Consider the following 19,804-nt stretch of genomic DNA (forward strand, 5'->3'; position numbering starts at 1 on the left):
CCCTGATATAGATAGCCAATTTGGAGGAACCCACCACCAGCTGACTTCACCATCTAATCATGTTGAAAAAAGAAATGAGAGTTGAACGACATCTGAAACAAATATGTAGTATCAAGATATCTGTGCGGTGGTCTTTTATTGTGGCCACCCAAAGGCACAATGTGGCACACCTATGCAGTCAGATCATCATCGTAATAAATACCACATCTGTGGTGGCACATAATGTAATCAGTGCTGTCAAGAGATTAAATCAACAGAGAGATTAAGATCTGTAATTGATTCATCATCTCTTTTAATCTCACCTAAAAATCTGAAAAAAGTCCTCGCCTTGAGTTATTTTCATTTAAATTCATTACAGTATTGTGGCGGATTAAAATATTGCTCCTCAACGCTCTGCATTTTGCTCTCCCAACTACAACGGGATCATCAGATTGGTGCTAAACAAGCTACGAAAACCTTGTTAGGACTTTTACTTCCTCTAGATAGTCAAGTTCATCAGCTGATGCCAAACAAGCCCAAACACAATGCTTAAACAATGTCCACTTCAGGGAGTGACAATTCAAACACAAGAAGGCATAGAACAATTTAATAAACAGGAAACTCGTATATAGAAACAGTAAAGTTAGAGATTAGACTTTTTAGTTTAGACTAATGCACTAAATATGACTGTAATTAATTAACTGTAATTAATCTGTTATTTTGCAATGAAGAGATTTTCAATCTTAAAATCATTTTGTATAAATGTGTTGGTGATTTCAAATACATCATACAGCAAGCATTAAAGCTCATCACTATAAGAGGGACTGAATAATTACAGATTGCAGTCTTGATGCTGAGCAAGTAGTCCTCCTTTACTTCATCAAGTAGCAGGTCCAGCATTTGGTTCTGGTTCTTCAAGTGACCGGGGACCTTGCCCAGAATATTCTTCACCCAGGAGTCTTGCAGAGGAGTTAGATGCTCCAGGTTGATGCCATTTTGGATGTATTGGTAATATTTCTGACAGAAAAGTATAAATAACCTGTTGTTATTGTTGTGAAACCTGTTGTGAAATTCTGTACTGCACAGGAAGGTATGGAGATCAGGACACAGAACACATTACACGCTGTAAAAAACTGTAAAAAATTAAAAAAGCACCAAAAAAATGGTGAAAGGTGAAACGTGATAGCAAAGGAATACTGTTGTTATGTCAGAAAAGCAGATGTAGATAAATGCACTTGCACAATGTTAAATTATCTGTCTAAATACAATATCTATGTAAATTATCTATTATCTACATAAATATATAAAAATACATATATTGGTGTGTATAGTCACCTTTTCAAATTCACTACTTGATAAGCTGTCATCCTCTTCCTGGTGCTGTTGGCTAAAAAAAAACAAAAACAAGATTTGTTCAGGTTTGGTAATATACAAAGTTTTGTTCAAAAAATGAGTAGATATTTCATTATGACCGGAAATGTTAAATGTTCAATGATCTTCAAGCGGTTAGTGGTGCAGGGCTTTCAAGGTAATATTTAGGTAGATGAGCATACTGTAAATACATAAGTTGAATATACACACATTTGAATAGATGAAATAAAAGTTGCAACATACCATATGAATTTAATGAGACATTTTCTGAGACTCCTGCGTTTTTTAATCGGGAGCATGCGCTCGCTGTTTGAGGGTTTGGGACTGACAGTTGGACAGCTTCCCAAATTTGGCACAGTCTCGACCTCTCCATCTGCAACATACGCCAACATTATTGCATTCAGGCATAATAATAACCAACTGTCAATGTCAATTTGAAACATGTTTTGTCCTACCAAGTCCTCAGTGTATACTTGATAGGATACACGACTCAGGTATGAAACTGTCATTTCACATTTACAATAACTCACTTTCTCCATTTGTTCCCATTGATTCGGGTTTGATGTGCAGACATGGTGAAAATGAAGGTCTGGATTCCATCCACGGCTCCTTTTGGTGGATCTTGAAAGTAAAAAATAACATCTTATGCAAAATATATTTTCTTTTTTAAAACAACACATATTGCACTTGCTTATAAATGCTTGTATAATTTCATAATAAGGCTCATTTGGGCTGCTTGATAGGCTGCTTTCTGTTAGCCGTGCTTGGTATTTTGCCCATCATCCACAATCCTTATGTGAGACATGAACACACGTGTCTGCACTTGGCGAAGGCAAAAAGCAGAGAGCAGGACGTTTTCCATTGGGGCCATATACAGAAAATCTGACGGGTGGGACACTTTACATTTTGTGCATTAAAGATTCTAAAAGCAATGCAGTGTAGATCTGGTGTTATAGGTGATAAAGCAAATCAGTGTAAGGCCGGGATCACACCAAATCCATTGCGGCTCTGGTCCTGATCCAGTCAGGCTTGCAATAAAGTGCCGGTCACACTGACTCCGGTGGCCACTGCAATGAGCATCCACTCCACTGTGGACCACTATTAATATTCATTCATTCATTTTCTACCACTTATCCTCACGAGGGTCGCGGGGGTGCTGGAGCCTATCCCAGCTGTCTTCGGGCGACAGGCGGGGTACACCCTGGACTGGTCGCCAGCCAATCACAGGGCACATATTTGCCTGCACAGCTGCGGTGTCAAGAGATTTTGTGGGGTTTTTTGGTGCCTTTTGACCTCATTCAGTAAGTACAAAATCGTATCTTTTTCAAGTTTATTATTATTAAATAGCATTTAATGACTTCATTTTATTGTTTGTTCTTGGAGGGTCCAATGTCGATATATATTATCCAAATGGTCACTGTGACTATTATCAATTTCTTGTATTGATATGATGATGATATGAGATATGAGAGTGCTGCACCACATGGAAAAAAAGTTAGGCCCAAACGGATTCTTACCGTTTTGGTATGTCCGCCAGAGCTGCATCGCAATTAGCTAGTAGGAGCCTACAACAGGGATTTCAATGTCCCTGGGGTGACATCTAAAAATATATAGCTTTAATAATTACATTTATTTTTAGAATATGCTGAGTGCCAGTAAAAAAAACAGCTGCAGGCCGCACTTTGGACACCCATGGCATTGCTGCAACCAGTCAGTGTAGCCAGATGCAAACACCATTCATGCTTACCATGTAGAAGACAACTCGCCCATCAACAATTTAAAAGTAAATTTTTTTTTTAATGTCATCGGAACAACAAAAGTGGCATCCGTGAACTGTAGCAATATTGTTGTATTGGACCAGCAACAGAAGATACACGTCATAAGCCGGCATATGGTCACGTGAACGCACCACAGGCAACAACCGCAACACAAATCTGTGACGTCATAAACACGAAAAGTAAACACTATCGCATTTGAGACGTTTGAAAAGCCAACACATACAAAAGCCCACAATCAAATATAAGTTAAACAACGCGGTTATTTCGAAAGGAGGACCATGACACTGAAATCACTATACTGAACTGAACACCGTGAATAACAGTGACGCCGTTTTTGTACAGCGTCTTTCATGACGAATTTTTTCGCTTATATCGAACTACAAATTTGACTGAACAAAGTCCGGACACAATATAGCTTCATATTCTGTAACGCGAGTGAACCTGACTCACATGCAATGGTCTCAATGGTGAAAATGCAGGAAAATCCCAAAAAGTTGTATTCCGCTTCATCTCGAGGGGCAAGTGAACGCCTCCTCTTGTTGAAACTGTTGCTGTGGTAACGACGTGAGCGCGCGCGTGTCAACTGCAACATGCTGGTGCTCACGTTTTACAATGTTTTCTAACTCTGGAGGTTAAAGTGACAGTAGATAGCCGAAACATCACTGACAGCAAGTCAAACTGAGATTTATTTATTTTTATAATCATAATTATTGTGTATGTGCAAGGTGCATTTCAGAGCCAACAGCATAGTGAAAAAGGCTTAATCATCAATCATCAAAATTGCACTAAATTAACAATTAGATTTGGGAGAATGTCAGAATATTTGTATTTTCGAAATAATGAAACAAGTCCCACTCCATACACTGTGCATTAAATACTTTATTTTTCATTTTTTAATAGCTGTCAGTGACTCCCTTTTGGGTCCTGATAAAAGCTCTTGATTAGAACAGCAGAAATACAAACATTAATGACTCTCAGCATTTGGTCAACAAGTAGAAGGTTTTCTACTTGGTTTTCGTTAGTAACATCAACCAGGTTCATGATTGTCAAATGAAATCATCAACATTTACAGCTACAGAATTGGAGCACACGACCATGTATGTATGCCAACATAATGTATATCATAACAGGATTTGGTAGCTTTTCATTTCAAACATTAGAAAGCAAATGAAACAGTCAAGTCCAGAGATTGATTTTAATACAACATTTGTAAACTTGCAGAATAACTGAAGAGCTACAAACAGACTTTTATAGCCCCGATGTGCTTGGTCTCGTCATTCCTTGTAACGCGAGCTTGTACCTTGTGAAGAAAAAAAGGACAAATTATTAAAAGGTGAATATTCATATATATTTAAAAACAAAGCTGTGTTTTACTATTTAGCATCAATATTTTAGTGTCTTCTTTTTACATTTTGCTACTTTGGACACCACTGATAGATGGCAATACAAGTGCGTAATTGACTATGGGGTGTTATTTCATATATAGTGGGTTCTAATTATATTAACAACAATATTTAGAAGGTCAAACAGGTTTTCTATGCTCAGACTACAAAAATATCCCATTTATAATTAAGGAATGTTAATTCGCTTCGTCACAGTACAATTCATGTTTCCTTATGCACACCCAGGCAATGATGTTACCATGCTTGACTGGAGGCAATTTTCTTGGTAGTCGTTTTGTGTTGCCATACAAGACCCACAATGACTACTCTACAGTTTATACAGGTTACATATTCTCATTTACTGTAATAAAAGTGAGATTGCTCAAATGTACTTTTGTGAGATACAATTGTTACAGCACTTGGGTCCTACATTAGTAAAGTTGGCTGAGCTCATAGTAACATTATGAACAAACATACACCAAGTCTCAAGGAACAATGTGCCCCATTGTTCCTGTGTCGCTGTGAAAGTGCTTCATGTTTCATGTTGACAAGAGCGCTGGCACCAAGGGGGGGGCAACATGCAGTGGAAAATTAACTCCCACATTGTGAAAGCAAATTCAGAAGGGTCATGTGAAAGTACCACAGTGAAGTAAAACAGTGAAAAACGTGAGTGCTGAAAATTTAGCATTTAGTAGAATTTAGCATTAAGTAGAAGAAAGCGAACCATACCAGTTTTTGACACCTTTGACGAGATCCAGCTGGGAAAGAATGACGTGTACCTGTGGGCAGGAAATTCAGTTAGGTATCCAGATGTGAATGAGTCTTTTTCTTTGTCTTTGGGCTTTTCCCTTCAGGGGTCGCCACAGCAAATCAATCTCCTCCATCCAACCCTGTCTTCTGCATCTGTCTCTCTCACACCAACTACCCTCATGTCCTCCTTCACTACATCCATAAACCTCCTCTTTGGTCTTCCTCTACGCCTCCCACCTGGCAGCTCTATCTCCTCTGGACATGTCCCAACCATCTCAGTCTGGCCTCCCTCACTTTATCTCAAAAACCTCTAACATGTAATGTCCCTCTGATGTACTCGTTCCTGATCCTATCCACCCTGGTCACTCCCAATGAGAACCTCAGCATCCTCCAGTTCTGTTTCCTGTCTTTTTCTCAGTGGCACCGTCTCGAGACCAAACAACATGGCTGGTCTCACTATAGGTTTGTATGTATATATGCAGATGTGAATGTAAAATGTAAAAATACTTCGAGTGTGACCTCATCGAACCATATAGAACAAGCTTGTGTCAGTAAGCATTTCAAATGTTTAAGGAATTGAAGATCATGTGCCAGGATATCCGTGATAGCATACCATTCCAATATCCTTTCTTTCCCGCCTATGAAACATCTTGTTGTTTTTGACAGCCACATCCACTGTGCGAGTTAGGGCCTCCTCAAGGGACACATCAAACTCAAACCTGTGATGAAAGAACAGGTGAATATCACCACATACAGCCCGAGCACGGAATACACAATATTCAGTAGTGCCATAACCCACGTGTCAGATTCAGGCCCACACAAAGACAAATTCACCAGCTGTCATGTGCATTTTGTCTCAACCCAAGCCCAAGAGCTTACTTTTCTTCAAAGATCGGATTGACAGTCCTCTTTTTGACATGGGTCCTCTTGCGGTGTCTCCAAGATTGGTCTGGCAGCAAATACAGACGCACGTAGGAGTCTGTGCCATTTTCACTACAGGGAAAGAGGTCCCTATGGACAGCAATTAAACATGCCAGGTCATTTTCACTGCAAATTCAGTGTGTATCCTATGTTTAGAGCTATGGAGCTTATTTTAAACTATTTTTTTCCTAAATAAACTCCTTTTTTTAATATAATTAGTATCCCACAAGTGTACATAACAGATTGCATCCTTCAATTGTTTAAAAAAAAATCAGTAGCAAGACAAATCTCTATAAGCACATATTAAGACACTGACCGTCCAGGCACCTCCTGCAGTACCAAGTAGCACCTACTATTAATTCAACCTGAAGAGCTGCTGGTTGCACTTTATTTTGATATCAACGTTGTATTGTTGTTTGTGTCTAAAAAAAAAAAATTGGGTTGCAATTCCTGTACTTTTATTGAAAATGTATTCAATATTGAAAATGAGTCCAGAAGCTCCTGTTAATTCAAGCTGAAGTGTTGGTTGCACTTTATTAAAATGTGAATGTATTTGCCATTAATTGTTGTTTACTTGTTTGTTGATACAAATAAGTAATTGATACCCGATTCCCTTCCAAAAAAAAAACCAATGAGACTCTAGGAAACTTCACCTGCACTGTACAGTATCCAGGTATTTATTTCACAGTCACACTGGATATATTTTTGTGTAAAAAGTTACTGAATCAATTTAAAGTTACTGACCTGTATCGTTCTCAATGGACAGTATCGTCCTTGAATTACATTGGCAACCACAAATCATGATGCCACTCGAACAGTTATTAAAATTAATCGTTACTAAAAGGAATTGTTAACCCCCTAGAGTCTACTGTAATTTAGTGTGGCCTATTGGTTACCATGTTGGCCTCTCAGTCTGGGTTTTTTTCCTGGTTTTCTGGCTTCCTTCAACATGACGAGAACATGTATGTTAGCATGCTCTACATTGTCCACAGGTGTGAACGGGAGTAAGGATGTTTGTCTATGTGCGCCCCAGGAATGACTGGTGTCTTACCCAAAGTGAGCTGGGATACAGCCCAGCTCACCCTTAACTCAAATGAGAACACGCAGTGTAGAAAATTAATGACTGAACAAATACTGTAACTTAAGAATGCCTCTACTTGCAATGCATACTTTAGGTAGACCCAAAAGATGTCTGTCAGGGTACTGTATATTGTGTTTCTCTTTGACCATGCATTGTGCGTGGTGTATGGGTTTGTACTGTACCTGCAGGAGTGAACCATGATGACAAGTTTATTCCGCAGAGTGGCATAGCGTGCAGTGAGGCTGATCTCCCCAAACGAACCCCGATGTTTACGGAGGGCCCTGTGGTGATCATGGAAATGCAGGAATGTTAGAACACATTAAACACAGAAAGATTTTAGACTTATATGTATACATACACTATAAGGTCGGCTCTTACCACAATAAGGCTCAAATTGTTCAATTTATTTTTTCAAATATATTCATTAATAAATAATGGTACTTCTCATGGTTGAATATGGCCTGTTATTAGTAAAAAATGCATATTTAAACAAACTTGTATTTTAAACAAAAATTGTATTTACGGCATATATTAAGCACTTTCAAGCATAAACATGCCTCAGTGGACTAAAATACAAATATAAGACGAAAAAGCACTGAAAGACACATAGTAGTATGGCACTCATTTGAAAGAAGGGCCAACTCATTAACCACCATAAACAAGGAACAACTGTATCTGGAGCCAATACTGCGTTTCCTATGTTTTGAAATAAAAAAGCCCAAGCTCAAAGAAGGTCCTGGAACAAAATGTGTTCAACTTCAGAGGCTCCATTGTATTTCGAATTTTCTCAACCAATTTCACTTTATGATTAACAAAACAACACCACATGCTCACTCTGGATATGAGGCTCCATCTGCCAAGTCAAAGCGGGATGAAGCCAGTGAGTTCTCTGACAGAAGGCTGTGGGAATCGTAGCGCCGCATGTTTGCTGTTGCAGGCGACGGCCTCAAGGTTTCAGAAGCCAGATAGGAACCACGCCGGTGGGTTGAATAGTCATCCATAAAGCCGGGCTGAGGATTGGCTGGTCTGGCTGCAGATGAGGCTTGACTGACAGGACTTGTGTTGGAAGGAAGTGCTGACATGGAGGATGCGGAAGTAGGTCCTGGGTTGCTCTGTTGGTCTTGAGGAGGAGTGATGATCGTTTTGGGTGGCGGCTTTTCCAGAGTAAGTACCTAAACAGGGATTGAGTTACTGATTAATGGTACTAAGAAAAAATTACAAACAGAAAGGTACAGACGGGTAAAGAAAAAAAACATCATCTGCCTAATTATGTCTGATTACATACAAATGGGCCTGGAACACCATAACTACATTGAATGTAGAAGTAGCTCTAAATGAGGTATTAATAATATTTGCTTGTAATGACCAGCTGTGTGTAGTGTTCTCAATAGGGATCCAATCCAGTATTGGGATCAGGAATTGATGATACCACCTGCGGATATAGATATCGAGAACTGGATCGGAAGTGAAAAAATTTAAAGTGGGAGATGCCAGGTTCAGAACTCAGCTACTAAATATGGTCATCTGTGAGTGCGCACCCTTAGAGTGGCCTTCAGTTTGAGCTGGCTATTTGCTCCAGACTGCTCTAGCAGGAAGCGCTGGTCAAGTGTCATGTTGGAGACATTGACGAAGCGACTGAGGGGCAGACGAAGAACACCCAGTTGTGTCTTCTTCTCATTTTCTTTGACCTAGCAAAAGAGCACATACGGTTGTTTAAATAATCGAAACCGAACGGTTGGGAAACACTGATTGAGAGTATAAGCATAAAATGGCAAACCTGAATAAGAAGCTGCTGTGTTTTGACATCATGAACAAAAAAAGTGAAGCCTTCTTCCCACACTGGGTCTTTGGTTGCGAAGGCAACCTAGAAGAGAAGGTACAGATGGTTATACAAGTGACTTCATAACAAAACAAAGATATATTGGGTTTATACATTGTGCACATTGTAGGAGGTACCTTGCTTTTTCGATGTTCATCTGCAATGGAAAGTTCCACATAGGAACTTGGACCGGCAGACTTCCTTGTGAGCTGTGAACAAAGCTAAATCAGTCAGTGTGAGGGATCTTTTGTATCCTGGTATAAATAAAACAGAAACCTAAATATGAGGATACATTTTAGAATTCCATATGTGGAAATGTTTTTTGTCATAGAGAATTCAGCAAAACTTAAAAATCAACATTTGGCCTCAAGCGGACAGGTTGGAACGTTTCAGATTCCATACATTCCAGCAGACAGCATGTACTCCACACTATCTGGAACACATATTTTACCCAGGCTAAGCAACCTGAAAGGTGACATCTTATTGGAATTTTTTTTTTATACATTTGCCACATGTTGCAGCGAAGTGGGATGGTGTTTCTTCGTCCAAATATTGTACGCAAGAACAATTTTTAAAATAACTGTCACTGTTCAGTGAGTTCCTCCTTCAAGATGAGTCCACATGCATATACATTTCCACAAAAAAAGTTAGGTTTGATAAAACAGTGTAAAGGGATTTCAACGTGACAGTATTTGTACCGTAAATGGCCAGCAGATGGCAGTATATTGAGGCCATCGCTAAGATTTACAAGGTCTAAATGTAAATACAGGCTGCACGGCGGCCGAGTGGTTAGCGTGCAGGCCTCACACTAGGAGACAGGAGTTCGATTCCACACTCTGCCATCTCTGTGTGGAGTTTGCATGTTCGCCCCGTGCATGCGTGGGTTTTCTCCGGGTACTCCGGTTTCCTTCCACATTCCAAAAACATGCTAGGTTAATTGGTGACTCCAAATTGTCCATAGGTATGAATGTAAGTGTGAATGGTTGTTTGTCTATAAGTGCCCTGTGATTGGCTGGCGACCAGTCCAGGGTGTTCCCCGACTTCCAAAGACAGCTGGGATAGGCTTCAGCACCTCCGCGGCCCTCGTGAGGATAAGTGGTAGAAAATGAATGAATGAATGAAAGTGTAAATACAGGGGCATCTCAATAAATTATAATATCTTTGAAAAGTAATTTTATTTCGAGGAAAAGAGGGAAACTATTATATTTTGTTGATTCACTACATACACAGAGAAAAGTTTTTTGAGAAAAAAATTCTTAAGTTAATTTTTCTTGCAGCTAATAAAGAATGTATGTCATGAAAAATGTAATGTGAATGTTCAAATTAGTAGATGAACTGAACTGAGCTCCTGAAATCAAATTGCTTATTGTATAGAGATACACCTGTAGATTCTGACTTTAAAAAGACAATGATTTACTATCTATATAATCGATTTCAGCTGTTTATTTGTAATTAACTTATAGTTTTTTTTTATTCCAGCTTTTATAAACCATATAACATATAAACATAATGTTGTGTTTTTTTAGTTTTGACCAGTAGTAGTCAGAAATATAACCATAAAGCCCAACCCAATTAATGTCTTATCTGAATAACATTCATTACAATGACATTGATTAAGTTACTTAAGTTAAGTTTAGAAAGAACACATTTATTTTCTATATGTATTATTTTTCTTAAAATATAAAAATCAAAACTAAAGAGGAATTGTGGCAACAACAACATAAGTTGGTAATTACACACCCACAAACATGACACATGCAGTCGACAGACAGGAAATACCAGCTTGAGAGACATAAGACAAAGGAAACTTGATACAACAGTTGTGGATAGGACTACTTGCGATCTAATAACATTCCACAACTGAAACATTACAATTGTCTTACCCGAGCTTCTCGTTCATGCTTCTTTTTCTGATGATGCTCAATCTCACTGTGGTCTTTCTATAGAAACGTACGTGAATATTCTTCACATCCTTGTTGTCCATTGGTCAATGAATTCACATACACCATATTGAAATTTACTTACAGGGAGGTTTGAGGCATTGTCCAGATACACTGCAAGCATTGCAACGGCATAGCCATCAGCAGACTGGAAAAGAATGAATTCATGTTGAAACATCATCTTGTAGGGCTATTACCACCATACTGTCTAAATGTATTTACAAATCATATAGAAAATGAATAATTACTGTTTTTGCGGTCAAGCAGATGCTTAATTAAAATTTAGTAGAGTGGAACCCATTTATGTTGACTCCCCTCGGTCTGGCTGACTCACATAGATATAAGAGGTTGTCAACATAACCAAAATAAAATGTTCACTCATTGGTTCATGCCATACATACATCCGTTTTCTATGCCGCTTATTCTCATTAAGGTCGCAGGGTTGGTTCAAGTCAGTCAGTGTGAATTAACATTTAAAAAACATGTAGAATAATATATACTGTATATTGTATATATAATATTATAATAAATAAGTGACTACAAGTTGCAGGACACACAATGAAAAGGTGTGACTTTTGATCTTATGGCAGATTGTTGACGTGTGGTGTGTTTTCATGTGGTATTTTATACTCTGAAGCCGCACTTTAGACAGCCCTGATGTAAATGTGTGAGCAGCATTAGGACAGCTGAGTACCTCCTTCAGCAAAGTGGAGTCACTTTGAAGGGAAAGCCAATTAAGCTTCAGATGAACTTCTCCATGCTGGACACCCTCAAGGGGAAACCACTGGTACATAAGAGTGAGACACACCAATAAGAAAATATACACATACAGTATCACACTGCATAAGCAGCTTTTTACATTCTTAAAAAAAAACACTTCTTTTATTTTTGCTGAGACAAAAAGCTCACCTGATCCATTTCTTTCAGCTTCTTTACTTCTCCAAGATCAAGGTGATACCTTGCACAGAAAGCACATACATAATGAATCGTTACAACACAGGGATGTAACCTACGTAACGCATTACAGTGGAAGTACATGCAGTACCTTCACTACACTACAAAGCATATATGGGAGCCAGGCAACGACATTTCGTTGGCAATTTCACGACTGTGTTTTTGTGCAATGACAATAAAGGGAGTCTATCTATCTATTATGTTTTTTCCATAATTTAATCTTTCAAAACGTTAAATTAATGTTAAGGACTTGGATTTTTAGTCACAACAGTATCACATTCGTACAGTACCTTCCAATGAAGTCATCTTTGTCCGTATCTTCATCAAATAGCTCGACTTCTAGTTCTTGGCCAGGGGCTTCATGGACAACAAACTGCACATAAGCACAAAACATGTTACTAAATTCAATATTTAAACTACAACCTTGTGTAATAAACCAATAATCAATTAATACATTTTCTTAAAGGAGCCGCTAGTTTCACATACATACACATATAGTTTCACATACTGAAATCAGACATCTACCGCTAAATAAATTCAAACTTATAAAGCACGACAGAGTTAAATTGAATCTGAAGACATGTCATACAGTGGTAGCGGTTGTCGACATAATGAAAATCAAAAGCGAAACTGGCTACTGCTTGCACATTGACTGAATTATGGTGTTACAATAAAGGAGTTCTGAACCTACAGCAGTTTGCTGACACCACACACACACACACACACACACATTCCAAACACATGCATGTAGGGTTAATTGATGACTCTAAATTGTCCATAGGTATGAATGATTGTTTGTCTACATGTGCCCTGTGGCAACCAGTCCAGGGTGGACCCCGCCTCTTGCCCGAAGTTAGCTGAGATATAACCCAGGTTCAACTATATTTTTATTATTAATTTAATTCTTATAATGTTATTATTGTACTTTACGTGTCCTTCATGTGTTCCATGTACAGTGTGAGTGACTTCAAACTTAACGTATAAGTATACTTTAGTTTGAAGAGCTGACTTACACCAAAACGTGACTTACATCACAGCACCCAAGGACCACTTGTAATGTAGTATTATTTTACCTCATAGACTTCCCCCCATTGGGGATGTAAATTCTCTTTGACAGTCTTGCTCTTGACACTTCGGTCGCCGACACGGAGAGTTGTATATGGATCTGACTTGCCCTTCACCAAACCCAACATGTACGTATCCTTGGCCACCAGGTCTCTGGCCTCCAATAAATGGACTCTCACCACCCCCTAAAAAGCAGCAGTGGAGATCAAAGTTCATTCATTCATATCATTCTTCAGTGTTTTTGCTTTACTAACGTACACGAGGCAGTGGAAACCTCATTTGGTCCACTTTCACTTGGTCAATGAGCGGAAAGCACATGCGGTTGGGCAACACCATGAGAGAGGCAATGATGTCCATGATGGTCCCCTCAGACAAGGAACTAAAAGTATGCAGATGAGGTGAGAGCGCTATAAAACACCCAAATGTTGCAGGGATTGGAGGGAGGCCAAATAGAGACCGTAGAGCCAGAAGAAAGAACACACCTGAAAGCAGGGCTGTCTAAAATGTTGGTCATGCCAGTCCAGTTGATTTCAAGGGTCTGAAGGAACATAAAAGAGGTTCAGCATGGATAATGGCACACGTGAGTGTGTCACACAGACAAGTCATAGGGACTTACAGGCCGGCGAATGAAAAAAAAGGTGACACCTCCCACAAGTGGTGCTTGACCAATGAGTGGCTCCAGAATGACCCGGATCATCCCCTGGAGCTGGAATATTGAAAACACTAGTCGGAACCTTTTCTCCTTCAATTATATTTCATGAGATTGCAATACAGTCGTCCCTAGCAACATCACAATTCAAACATCTCTCCCTCACTCTATCAGGGCTTTTCAAATTAATAAATAAAGGATTGCCGTTTAATATTTCGACTATGGACTGATGAGACATGACATTATATTACATTAGCTTACACGCAGTCAGCTATGGCATGTCAAACATGTAGAAGTGGTACATTCTTTGCTTCTTAATTTGTCCTTTTTCCTCACTCCGTTTGAAACACTAGTGGAGGCTAACTAGTTAGATCCGTAGCTTGCTATATGCTGCAAGCGGTAGCTGTTTCGTATGTCCCTGCAGTGATCTCGTAGCCTGTGTATTAGTGTTGCATGATGTGGTGTCAACAAAGAAAAACGGGAGTGTAAAGGTGACTAATAGGGGTGTTATTTCATGTGTACTGGTCTCTGATAATGGGAAAAACTGTACTTGGAAAGTCAGGTCAGGTTTTCTATGCTCTATCGACAAAAATATTCAGTTTAATAATATTTAACCATACTTCGCAGAAATTCACTTATTAGTATGTGGTTGTAAATACGATGAGACATAAACTTCCGACCTGCAGTAATCATGCTTTTTGTGTGCAGCTTTCAGAACTCAGAGTTCAGCTCATGAAAGACAGGAGGACAAATACGTTTTTGTGGCGTGTTCTTCTGTTATAATTAAATTAACCTGAACCTGAAGATAATGATTGCGGAAACACTGGAAAGTGCTGTATACTGTCAGCTTCTAATGCGCGATTCACGGGCAAATAAAATGATGGGATGTTTACTTTGAGTCCCTTGACACCAGCTGTGATTGCTGACTTCAACTCTGCATCGATGTCCACATCACCCTCATAACTGCAAAACAAAAACATGTAATAAAGTAAGGATCCATATTGTACTTTGCAGAAATAAAATGTCAAACCAACCTGATATTCATGTCCAGAACCACTTCCCTGTGATCCACTTCATGGGTGTATGCTTTCATTCCAGTGATCCGGAGCGGCTGAAATTATGTAGTATTAAATGAATGAATGTAGTGTAGAATAATGTAGTATTTCAACCAGGGTGAGATGGGTTTCAACTCACTATGTGTCCAAAGTGGATTTTGGTAAACGTGAATGTTTTGAGCTCTGAGCTAGATTGCTGGACGGCTGACTGAATGTTTTCTCGAAGGAGCTTCTCCATGAACATCCCAAAAAAAGGCCACGCCTGCTCCAATACCTGAAAGAAGATAAGAAACTAGCTTTACCAAGCAGCAATAACTCACTTTCATTTCACAGGTAGAAACATCTGAGATACTTCAAGAATTAGCATCAGCATTATGACTGCTTGCACAACCCAATAACATTCAAACACAAGGTAATTAATGTGATTATTCATTGTGTTTATTCTTTTGGGTGTAGTCTGGGGTGCGGAGCCCCTAAGGGAACATGATGACTAAAAAAAAAAAAACTAATCCTGAAAAACTTGAGTTTTTCAAGCCTTTATTTACTACAGTACCAGTATTTCCAGGTTAGCTGCTGCAACAACACTGACGTTGACTCTGATCAGCCAGCTTCCGATTTGGCACTTTAGGGTAAAATCAAAGGATGCAAAGGGGCCACATTTATACTGTATATATATATATATATATATATATATATATATATACACACACACACATATATATATATATATATATATATATATATATATATATATATATATATATATATATATATACACACACAGTATAAATGTGTATATATATATATATATATATATATATATATATATATATATATATATATATATATATATATATATATATGTACACATGTTTTGTTTTTTTTAGGCTAAAAACATTAAGTATATATAGTATTTTATTATTATATTGTGTGTTGTTGGTATCAACATTTCAGCTTTTTTGCTTTGCCTTGCGCCTTCTTGCACTACTTTTCCAATTTTTGCAGTCTGCCACGGGACAATAAAAACTGAAACACGGGCCACAGTTTACAAGACCCTCAATAAAATCATTATTAAATACCCCCCCCCACCACCACCACCACTACATGATATTTGTTTTCAATTTCTCCTGCACCCAACACATGCACTGACTTTGAACTACGTTCCATTTGTTACTCATTTGTAATCATAGTTTTACTTTACAAATTACGGTAACATAAAAACAATGTCTCTTAAGAATTTGAAAAAAGATTTAAAAAAAAAAAAAGACTAAAACTGCTTGGAGTGGCTTTTAAAAATCAGTAGCCTTGAAATGATCTCAAATGCCAGAAGACGAAATGTTATATCGCCCTCTCACAATGCTGGAAGTAACGTAAAGCCCCTTTAAGTATGGATTGGGAAACACAAAATGAATGTTCTGATACATTACCTTGTTAACCCACTCGACTTTCTCCACATCAGTGAAATGGATCTTTGAGAAAAAAAAACAACACAATTAACTTGGAAGTGTTTTCTCATAGATCATATAACTGGACTGTGGCATGCAGGATGATAGAAAAATAATGAAGATGGCTTCTCGATTAGAATACATGTGCAGAATCAAGCCCAATTATGAATGCATTTGTTAACCCATTTGTCAAATTTGACTTCAAATCGATGTGGAATGGTAGATCAATATTCTTTAGGGCTTACCACAGCTTTTTTTTGGCAGTATCAAAACTGAGAATTAGAAATACTGTAGATGTTTGGAATCACCTTCAAGGCACCTGCTGAATATGTTCAAATTCATTTGAAAAAAATGGTTACTCATTTCAATTAAGACACACAACACTCACAGTCCACAATTTGAAACCTGACAACACTAGATCCATCTAGACTGTACAAAAGAGATGTGTAGAAATTGGTAGAAATTCTGGAAAGAACAGAATTTCCCCTAATTTCTTGAAAACTGTCCCTTATTTACAAATGCAAATGCTGAGAGGTCTGGTACAACACATTGTTAAAAAGTGGAGGAACAGTGGGGAAACTGCAGTGGTCCAAATCTCACATCTGAAATTAATGCAACATTTGCCAGAAATAAATATATATTTTCAAAAAAAATGTCAAATTATTTTCAATATTTTTCATCTGCTTTCGTACACTGTCTCCGTTTTGTTACAGTATTATATGTTGTATATACTGTTGCACCAGTCTGAACCTCTGACATCACTTCCTGTCCACCACCCCTTCGCACTGGAGGACACAGAAGTGCATGAGTCTTTACTTATGTCTCAGATGTCTTATTTACTCTTATTATGTCTACTCTATTGGGTAATGTGAGTGTAAAGGTAACAATAACGGTGGTATTTCATGTCTAGAGGCCTCTGATAATGTTCCAAATTGAATTTGAAGGTTGTAAACAGGTTCTTTCTGTCCAACCATAAAAAAACATTCCATATGAAATTCTACTATGAGGAAATTTAATTATCACAGTTGGGTCTGGAACCAATTAACTGTGATATAAAGGGATTACTGTATTTGTACTGTACTTTTTTTATCTAGACATGTTTCGGTTGTGTATGTTCACCTCCTGCATGTGTGGGTTTTCTCCGGGTACTCCGGTTTCAACCCACATTCCAAAAATATGCATGTTAGGTTATTTGGAAACTCTAAATTGTCCATAGGTTAGGTATGAATGTGACTGTAAATGATTGCCTATACAGTATGTGCCTTGCAACAGGCTGGCGACCACTCATGTACCCCGGCTCTCACATAACCCCAATGAGGATAAGCGCCATAGAAGCTGGATGGATGGATGGATGATTAGACTATCATCATCATCATCATCGTCATCTACAGTCTTCTTCAGAAGGGTTAGCTGACCGCTGTGCGGTGTCACTTATCAGCTGCACTTCCTTGCCTTGGCCAACTTGATGGACCTGACAGTTGGCCACACCCCCAGCTGCTTGATGGGCTCAGGAAGAGGGAGTCCAAATATGGATATCAAGATTGATGACATCATCAATCACCTTTCTGTATATGTTTGCTTCTGTCCTAATGTGTTTTCTTCTAAAAAAAAAAAAAAAACACAAATGACAGTTGAACCATGTCAAGGTAAAAAATGCCACCAAAAAGAGAATATAAGAATAATAATCAACTAAATATTGGCCAGGTAGTGTATTTAAAATGTAATTTCTTTAGGTGGGTGTGGTAGAGGGGCTCCAGGTAAAGAGCTAAGGATCTGCCCAACTCTGGTATGCCATGCAAATAAGGTCAAATGGTAAGAAAATCCTTATCCAAATGGCTCAAATCCTTAAGCAATGTACGCTACGTACCCATGTTGCCATCTGTAGAGAGTTCTTCAGTTCCGTGTTGACCACCTGTGTCTCATTATCCACAAAGTCGATGGCGGTTCCGATCCTGGAGTCCTTCCACTGTCGATTCTTCTTCCACCAAGTGACCATCAGCATGCACAGCAGCACCCAGCTGATACTGAGGCCCAGGTATCCTGTTATATAGACGGGGTAGAAGACCACTATGCTCCGGATGAAATACATCAGAAATTCAGTCAGAATGCGATTGACGGTGGACGGGTTCAGTTTCTCCGAGCTGCCGTGGATGGACAGTTTGTCGCTGAGGTCGAGTCCCTCCATCGGGGCGCTTGGATACTCATGAGAAGACATCAGGACGCAAACAGGATATCTAAAACAGCATTTAAAATACAGCCCTTGTCAGAACCTCCTTTTGGAAGCCATGATATGTTTTGGGTGCAGCGTGAAAGTAGACCGAAACACTTCCGCGTTGGAGAGCACCGGGAGGTATGTAGACACACCTGCACTCAGGGTGGGCGATACTGGACATTTTGGGTGTCGACTCGATACCAAGTAACGATACTGATACGATACTGACTCTTTTGACGTGAATATTATCAGTAGCATTAAATGAGTTTGTGATTTCACCCATTTAATTTGTTGATCAGAGATTTTTGGAAAAAAAAACAGCACACCCAATTGTGAACTACTTTAATGATATATAAACTAGACAATGTAAGTATTTAAAAATGGTTCCCCTTTTTCCCCTTTTATTACTTACATTTTTGAGTAAAAGTGCAATAGTCCAAAACAAGTAAACAAAAGCAAAAACTACTGTTAAGTCTCATTCAAATCATAGTCTTTTCGCCCCCCGCGTGTTTTTTTTTAAAGAATATATAAATAAAAAAAATCACAATATATATGATATATCACATATAGACAAACAACCATTCATACCTATGGACAATTTGGAGTCGCCAATTAACCTAACATGCCAACATGCGGCATAATAGGTCCCCTTTAATCTTTATACATAGAGGTACTATATACTTGTCTTGCATACAGTATATTTAAAATATTCCATTATTGACATGACCTTTTTTGTTAGAAAAACATGACCACTCCTAATTGTCCATAGGTGTGAATGTGAATGGTTGTTTGTCTATATGTGCCCTGTGATTGGCTGGCGATCCGGGCCAGGGTGTACCCCGCCTCTCACCCGAAGACAGCTGGGATAGGCTCCAGCATCCCCGCGAGGATAAGCGGTAGAAAATGAATGAACAAAAAAATAAGATGGTTCTTGATGGTTCAGTTGAATGTGCTTCTTTACAGACTGTTGACCTGGAGAAAATTGTTTAGTAGTATCAATCCTGAACATCAGTGGATGTGTGTTTTCCTGAGGTGCTGTGGGAGAAAGGTTAAGGCATAGGATTAAAAATCCAATCCAACACAATAGATCAGTGTTTGACTCGAAATACAACGGGCCCTCCCGGAGGAGGTTCCAGTCTGGCCAAAGTTATTTTTCTTTAAAAATCTGTGAGATCAACCCTTCTTGTAACTTCCAATGCAAATATGAAATAATTTGAAAACTCAAGTAACAAATGGCGCAAACAAGAAAGTGTGGTGAAATACTTATTACAATGACTATTGACCTTCAAAGCTAAGTGAGGCCTTAGGCAGTTACAACTTGTATATAACCCATAATTTTGTCATATTTCAAAGAAATATTTTTTTGTCCACCTCAAGAAAGCTTGAGGAAAAAAAGTCAGTCC

General features: G+C 38.6%; 2 protein-coding genes across 3 annotated transcripts in view; both read right to left on the minus strand.

The window, feature by feature from the left end:
• The window catches only part of dnah7 (dynein, axonemal, heavy chain 7), a 70,231-nt gene extending 66,524 nt beyond the window's left edge, over nt 1–3,707 (minus strand). For both annotated transcript variants that reach the window (XM_058081265.1, XM_058081264.1), the window contains exons 1-5: nt 3,579–3,707; nt 1,881–1,971; nt 1,594–1,723; nt 1,315–1,366; nt 816–996 (exon numbers count right to left, since the gene is read on the minus strand). In XM_058081265.1, coding sequence (XP_057937248.1) covers nt 816–996; nt 1,315–1,366; nt 1,594–1,723; nt 1,881–1,971; nt 3,579–3,638 — 514 coding nt within the window. In that variant the 5' untranslated portion in view covers nt 3,639–3,707. The remainder of the gene's footprint in view (nt 1–815; nt 997–1,314; nt 1,367–1,593; nt 1,724–1,880; nt 1,972–3,578) is intronic.
• A 299-nt stretch (nt 3,708–4,006) lies between these two features.
• esyt3 (extended synaptotagmin-like protein 3) lies at nt 4,007–18,551 on the minus strand. Its single transcript, XM_058082933.1, has 23 exons — nt 18,057–18,551; nt 16,172–16,213; nt 14,884–15,018; nt 14,724–14,800; nt 14,583–14,652; nt 13,657–13,746; nt 13,523–13,578; nt 13,299–13,419; nt 13,049–13,225; nt 12,266–12,348; nt 11,931–11,979; nt 11,716–11,805; nt 11,107–11,169; nt 10,965–11,021; nt 9,219–9,290; nt 9,040–9,126; nt 8,801–8,950; nt 8,097–8,434; nt 7,445–7,543; nt 6,140–6,271; nt 5,874–5,979; nt 5,240–5,289; nt 4,007–4,428 (listed from the first exon to the last, which is right to left on the minus strand). Exons 1-23 carry the CDS (start codon nt 18,402–18,404, stop codon nt 4,377–4,379), a joined length of 2,544 nt encoding a protein of 847 aa, XP_057938916.1. The 5' UTR covers nt 18,405–18,551; the 3' UTR covers nt 4,007–4,376.
• Between the last annotated feature and the right edge of the window lie 1,253 nt (nt 18,552–19,804).

Source organism: Doryrhamphus excisus, chromosome 9 (genome assembly GCF_030265055.1).
Source record: "Doryrhamphus excisus isolate RoL2022-K1 chromosome 9, RoL_Dexc_1.0, whole genome shotgun sequence".
Lineage (NCBI taxonomy): Eukaryota > Metazoa > Chordata > Actinopteri > Syngnathiformes > Syngnathidae > Doryrhamphus > Doryrhamphus excisus.

Excerpts from the sequence above, each read along its gene's own strand:
- esyt3 (XM_058082933.1), bottom strand. The coding sequence starts at position 18,404 with ATGTCTTCTCATGAGTATCCAAGCGCCCCGATGGAGGGACTCGACCTC. Across the intron at positions 13,579-13,656 it reads TTTTTTTCATTCGCCGGCCT|ACCCTTGAAATCAACTGGAC; the intron begins GTAAGTCCCTAT and ends ATGTTCCTTCAG. Across the intron at positions 11,170-11,715 it reads ACTCCACTTTGCTGAAGGAG|TCTGCTGATGGCTATGCCGT; the intron begins GTACTCAGCTGT and ends ATTCTTTTCCAG.